Source organism: Rhineura floridana, chromosome 7 (genome assembly GCF_030035675.1).
Source record: "Rhineura floridana isolate rRhiFlo1 chromosome 7, rRhiFlo1.hap2, whole genome shotgun sequence".
NCBI lineage: Eukaryota > Metazoa > Chordata > Lepidosauria > Squamata > Rhineuridae > Rhineura > Rhineura floridana.
The window spans coordinates 131,955,180-131,962,069 of NC_084486.1; the positions used below are offsets into that span (position 1 = coordinate 131,955,180).

General features: G+C 40.9%; 1 protein-coding gene across 1 annotated transcript in view; it reads left to right on the forward strand.

The window, feature by feature from the left end:
- LOC133389707 (multiple epidermal growth factor-like domains protein 6) overlaps window positions 1-3,832 on the forward strand; it is a 57,833-nt gene extending 54,001 nt beyond the window's left edge. Inside the window, exon 10 of the mRNA XM_061637732.1 lies at window positions 3,615-3,832. Coding sequence (XP_061493716.1) covers window positions 3,615-3,697 — 83 coding nt within the window. The 3' untranslated portion in view covers window positions 3,698-3,832. The remainder of the gene's footprint in view (window positions 1-3,614) is intronic.
- Window positions 3,833-6,890: the final 3,058 nt, after the last annotated feature.

Genomic DNA, 6,890 nt, shown 5'->3' on the forward strand with positions numbered 1-6,890 from the left:
CAAGTATGGAAGTCATTAAAAAAACCAGCACCCAGCACCCCTGTGCTTCAGTCCCACATGAACCTGCCTTCATACTGAGGTCATCCTTGGAGGCCCTTCTCTGGATATCCCACCTTCTGGTGATAACTGAGTGGCAACAGAGGACCTTCTTGCCTGTGTTCCCCATTGCATAAGGCTGTTCCTAAGAAGGCTCACTCATCACACCCTGTTATGTCCTAACGGCACCAAATGACAACACTTTCATGCTCTCCGGCCTTTTTAAATGTCACCTGATTACCATTAGACTTCTGCATTAATCCTTTATTTTTTAGTGCTTCTGCCTCTTTTATATGTTTGATGTGCTATTTTTTTTTTTTTTAATTTTATTGTTTTAAGTGGTTTGGGGTTATTTGGGAGGGGTCTTCTTTCCTTTTCTTTTTCTCCTGAGAGCAATATTGGTGAAAGGTAGGATATACATGTTTAAATAAATAAATGTTATCTTGGTAATAATGCGCTCTGATCTAGTGGAGGCTCTCAGCAGAAGAGGGTGGAGGTGAGGCGTGAATTTTGGCAACTTCTCCTTCCCCCAGCTGCTGCCAATTCCCCCTGAAAATTCAACCTTCCAGAACAGTGTGGGAGGTGGCACTGGAGACTGCAGGGGAAAGGGGGAATCAATGAGAATTGCCTCTCTCTGCTAGTGGAATCCTCCGCTGAATCAGAGCCACTGTCTTTTTTAAAAAAATGAAAACCTAATTCATTTCATATTTAAGAATAAAGTATTATTTCCTTAAGAAACCTCCCATGTTCATTGAAGCTTTACAAAATGGGAATATCTTTAAATTTAATCAACTGATTGGCTATAAAGCAGTCAGATGATGGATTAAATGCTAATTAAGATGTTGGCTAATATTAAGAAGAGGATCAAATGTTTTCTTATTTTCTAGCAACCCTAATTTATGTTCTTATTCTCTTCGGCTTTGTTTTATAGCATTTCTTGTGGGGGCTGGGCAGAGGGAACAGTAACAACCTTAAATATTTTGACACAAACATTTGCTGTCTCTTGCAGAATGAGCTTGGAAAAGTTACTTTTTTGAACTACAACTCCCATCAGCCCCAGCCAACATGGCCACTGGATTGGGCTGATGGGAATTGTAGTTCAAAAAAGTAACTTTTCCAAGCTCTGGGACAGACAAATATGGCCCCAACTGCTCTCAGCAATGCCGGTGTGCCAATAAATCCCAGTGCAATGTGCTCAATGGGAAATGCACTTGTCTCCACAAGTGGATGGGGCCAACTTGTGAAGAAGGTAACGTCAGAGCCTGCAAGAAATAGGTTTGCTACACAAAAAGGTTGCTGTGCTTAGTGCTGGCCAAAGCTCGCTTATGGTTTGGACTCAGGAGCTTTTTCCCTATGGTAGCGCATCATGTACTCAAAAACTAATGAAACGCTTTAACAATGCTTGAATATGTATGTTGAGTATCTCCAGAAAGAGCAGACGGTTTGACTTTTCATATGTATTTGAGCACTTTTCCTGTTCACTTCAGGGACTGCAAAAAATGTCTTTATACTTCTAGGCCTAATTCCCACCGAGATGGTAACTCTGTGTCTGGGTTGTACTATCTCCGACTGCAGGTAGGAACTCACATGGCTGAGTCCTCCATAAATAAATAAATGAATAAATCCCTGCACAAAGAATGCTAGCACGTCAGGGACAAGGCTAAAATGAGACCATGCCCACTAACATTTATTTTTTAACATAGATGGTCAGAACCGAATTTTCTCAGAAGAAGGGGGGCAGGGTCAGAATCTAAATCCATGAAAACGGTCTGTTGGCATATCCCAGTGGTAGCCCTGCCATTCCCTTCACACCCTTCCTTTTGAATCTGGGTGACTGGGGGAAAGGCATTAGTTTAGAAAAAGAAAATACTTCATTCCCTGTATTTGTGATGTTCAGTGTGAGTGCCAATCTTTTACGTAGTCAAAACAGCACTATCCACACACAAAGGGAGGCTTAGGGGAACCATAAGGTTTGCAGAAGTGCAATACATCTTTAGGGGGCAAAAACCCTAATGGAAAGAAAGCCCAAAGCAGCCCAATGAGAACTGAGCATGCCCAGTAACGGTGGAACGTTGAGGCTTTAAAAAAAAAGGGGGGAGGGTGAACACTATGGGCTGGACAGCAGTGGCCACTGAAGAAGGGGCTATGGCAGCAGCAAACAAGGAGGCTTCAAAACGCAACTTAACAGCTGACCAATGAACAGAAGAGGCTAGTGAAAACTTAAGCTAAAGGGGCCAGAGAGTGTAAGGAGGAGAGTGTATGGTGGGTAGCTACATCTCTGTACCTTTTAGCTCCATTTCTTTCCTTTTTTTCTCCTCCAAAAAAGAACAAAGAGACATATAGATATAAAAAGGTCAGAGAGAACCATCTCACTGTCTGGATAAGTCATTTCCTGGTTCACATTGAGAAGGTATTTTTAAATGTCCCCAGGGACCCATGTGAGAGCTGTCCATAGAAATCAATGGAGAAATCCAAGATTCTAATGTAGTTGATTGTGGTCTAGCCCCCACACACACACAAAAACCCAACCAACCCTAAAAGAAGCTTTTTTGCGCTTTCAAATGTAACTCTTTCTGTAGTGTGGAACATTTTAAAAATAGTTGTGTGTAATTCCAGAGCAAATACAGTTCATTGTCCCCATGTTGCGGGTTGGGAAGAGCTGTGACTAGGAGAGAATGGTTCACATACAACAACCCTGCAGTGTTGTCCAGCAGTATTAGACCACCCCTTGGGGGTTGGGGATTAGACTGAAGCTAAGAGAGCAGCTGTTATCCAGTGCTCTTGTCCCCACGTTGCAGGCTGGGTGGAGTGAGTAGTAAATACTACACTGCAGTGCAGTTCGCTATCCTATCCATATGATAGGTTGGGACTATACTGAGAGAAAAACAATTTATGGCAGTCATGCAATGTTAGTCCATTGATACTGCAGGTCAGAAGTGAGGCTGAGGCTGGTTTGGGTTCCCTTTCAAAAATCCCCTTAGAGCTCATGTTGCAGCAAAGGTCAGTCTGCTTATATAGTCCCCTCAGTTCTTCTTCCAGGACAAGTCCAGCACTCCGTTGCATGCAGAAGCCTCATGCATATGAAGTTTTTTTAGCTGCCTCAGTCAGAGGTTCAGGTAACAACTGCCACATTTTATTGCAAGTCTACACTTATAAATACACAATGCACATATAGAATTCCCTGCTGTAAGATGTAGGCAATCACCACGTGCTTGGGTGGCTTAAAAAGGGTTAGAAAACTCCTTGAGGTCTTATTGGTACTTATTAACCATGATTGCCAAATGGAAGTCTATATGTTCAGATGCAATGCACTTTCAAAAAACAAATGCTAGGATCCAACAATGGATGAGAGCTGTTGCTTTCATCTCCTATCTGTGGCTTTCCAGGTGATATCTGGCTATCTAGTGGGGGGGGGAGGATACAGGCTTAAAAGGGCTCTTGATCTGATCATGGAGGGCTCTTATGTTCAGTACTGCACTGATTTGCAGAATTTATGCTTTATTATTATTATAAACTATAATCTGTGTTAGAATGTGCCTCATGTGGCCTCCTAAGTGTGTTTATCTGTAATTCTCTAGGTGGCCCTTCAAAACGTCCATCTTATGAAGAACATACTCAGGAGAAAGGGAATGCTTTTTCAGGATTGCCACAACAGGACTAACAGGACTTGGACTAATAAATGAACTGTTTTATATGCACAGGCAGTATTTAACTTTGGAAATGAGAGGTGCTATTCATTTCAGCTTGAACTAGACTGAAAAATTCACACTTCTTCATGCAGGTCTACACTAAGTAGCTGGGTCCCTCTTAAAACTTTTAAACTCTGTTCTGTTTATTTATTCTTGACCTTCTCCTGCTTCCTTCTGATTAATCTCTCAGCATCCTTTCCAAGTGTCAGTGCTGTATTTTTATAACCACAAAATTGAGGAATTTTCTCATCTCTATCACCAGCCGTCTAAGAGAGATCCTTATTTGAACAGAAAGATTTCAAGCCCTTGTTTACAAAAGAAATTTCATCAAGAGAAATCATTATACATTTTTAATAGTGTAAAAAGAAAACAAGTAATAATAATAGTGTAACTTAGTAAGCTGCCTTTATATCTTTGTCAAGCCATATTATTCAAGCTGTGCTTAAGGAAGGAACATATTTTCAGAACAAATAGTAGCCATTGTTTCAACAGGAGCAAATATTTGGCAGAAGTAAAATATTTCCCCCAAATCCTGCCAAGGAGATCTGCATGCAGAAGCAGGCTTCCACACATCCATCCATACAAAACCAATATGAATATGAGTGCCTTTCCAGATCATTCAACTTGCTAAATGAATCTTTTCATACAGATAAGGCTGCAAGGGAACAGAGGTAAAACAGGACCTTGGTAGTTAAAATGAGAATGAATGTGAAAGGACAAACCTGAGGTTTTTAAAAGACACATACAAGCTAGTCTATGTTAAATAAGGCATTAAATCTTTGAATTGTGACATTATTGGTCTCAGGCTATGGTCTGAAGGCACATGAAGCCAGCACTGTTGAAACTAAGTAGGGTCAGGTCTGTTCAGTGCCTGGATGGGAGACCTCCTGGGAACCATATGTAAGCTGCTTTGGGTTTCTCTCATGAAAAGAAAGGCAGGTTACAAATGTAATTAAATAAATAAATGATAAATAAATTATTCTGAAATGACAACGGTGTCATAGTTAATGAAAATATCACTTGATAGATTATTCGAAATACTAACATAGCAACCTGCCATATACTTCATTAGGCGATTGGTCTATCTAGTTCATATTGTCTATGCTGACTACCCTCCTGGGTTTCAGGTAGGGTTCTCCCCTAGGCCTACCTGGAGATGCCAAGGATTGAACTCTTCTGCATGCAAGCAGATGCTCTCCCACTGTGCTATGGCACATCCCCAAATAAAACTAAAGCCTTGTTTGGATTTGTGACAACTTTTCAGCTGTGGATCCACTACATAGCTTCAGCTAAAAAGAGAGCTGCTTGACACTCATTGACACTGGACAGCCAGTAATTTGCACTTCATCAATGAGATACAAATTAATCATTCCTATTTGCCTGGTTTAAATGTTTTGGGGATACAGATGCTATTGCTTTACAACCATAGATAAGGCTCTAGATCAGAGCTGGGGAATCTGTGGCCATCCAGATGTTGGACTCCCATCAGCCCTAGCCAGCCTGTCCAATGTTCAGGAATGATGGAAGTTGTAGGCACGTAACATCTGGAGGGCCATAGGTTCCCAATCCCTGCTGTAGAGAAATTAGGTTTTTTTTCCTGCTATTGAGTTCTCTCACCATTTAGCAATTGCAGTTAGTAATCACACCCACAAAGTGCTACTGAAACTACTATGCTTTGCAAAAATGGAAAGAAAAAATTGTGGGCAGTTCCATTAGAAAAAAAATATTAAAGCAAATGGAACTGCCCACAATGTTTTCTTTCCATTTTTGCAAGGCGTAGCGGATGCAGAAACACAGTAAACATAGTTGGGACCATCTAAAATTTCATGAAAGTGGTGTACAAAATAGCAAGAATTTTAAAAGTGAAGAGTGGAGGAGAAAAATTGGAGCATGTTGGAAAAGCCCCCGTCGGCTGTTTTTTTCAGTCTTCATGCAGAGTGTAGAAGGCGTTACACATACTTAATTAGGCTAGAACGTACTTGGTGCAACACTAATTTCAAGTTGTACCAAGAAGGCTACTAGGGCAAAGAAACAGCAATAGCTGTTTCCTCATTTTTTAAATTGAAAATGTAAATGCCAGCAGTTCTTCCCATTTGTCTCCAGCACAAATCATAACACACAGGTCCCTTGTGAGGCAGAAGTAAAGAGAAATTTGGTACTACAACTAACAAACAAAAAATGAGTGTAACTAATGAACTTGCCCAGCCGTAAACCCGATTCTCACATTACTTATGGAGGTGTTAAGAGTCACAGTCAAGTAACTTTAGCATGTTCATTTTAGTAGGGGGTTATATTGTTATTGCAAATGTATGTGGTGCAAGTTGGTTCCTTCTACCACTGTGGATTGAACCACTCCCAACAAAATCTCTGTTCTCCTATAATAAATACCAGTTTGTACCACATGGGGGCACATTCTGACAAGACAGCCACACATAGTTTACATGGTAAAATCACTTTGTGGATAAACCCATAAGCAATTGGGCATATCGGGTTAAATTAGATAAAAGATTCAGTGGTACTTCCCAAATCCCACAGTCCCCCCTGTCAGGTTTCATGGATTCTAAACTGACAGAGCTTCTGAGACTTGCCTAGTGAGTCCAAAAATACCTACCCATCTTAACTATTATTTTGCTCGTGCCTTCAGCCTTAACAGACTGCAAGTTCCTCATACCAGGTTTTCTGTCTAGTAAATGACATTTTTCTATCAGGTTTGGCACTTTGTTAGTGCTCAGTTACTCAGAGCACACTATGAGCTTCCATTCAGTTGCCCCAACCCAAAGAAAGTCCCATTTAAGTCCCAATGAAATCAAGGAGACAAGCAAGTTGCACACCTTAAGCATGATAAACTTTGTCTGGATTGGAGTTCAATGCCATTTTCTCCTGCTGTTTGACAAGGCAGCTATAAAGGGACAATTGGGGTTACTTGCAATTTGTTGTTATGTGCCTTCAAGTGGATTACGACTTATGGCGACCCTATGAATCAGTGACCTCCAATAACATCTGTCATGAACCACCCTGTTCAGATCTTGTAAGTTCAGGTCTGTGGCTTCCTTTATGGAATCAATCCATCTCTTGTTTGGCCTTCCTCTTTTTCTACTCCCTTCTGTTTTTCCCAGCATTATTGTCTTTTCTAGTGAATCATGTGTTCTCATTATGTGTCCAAAG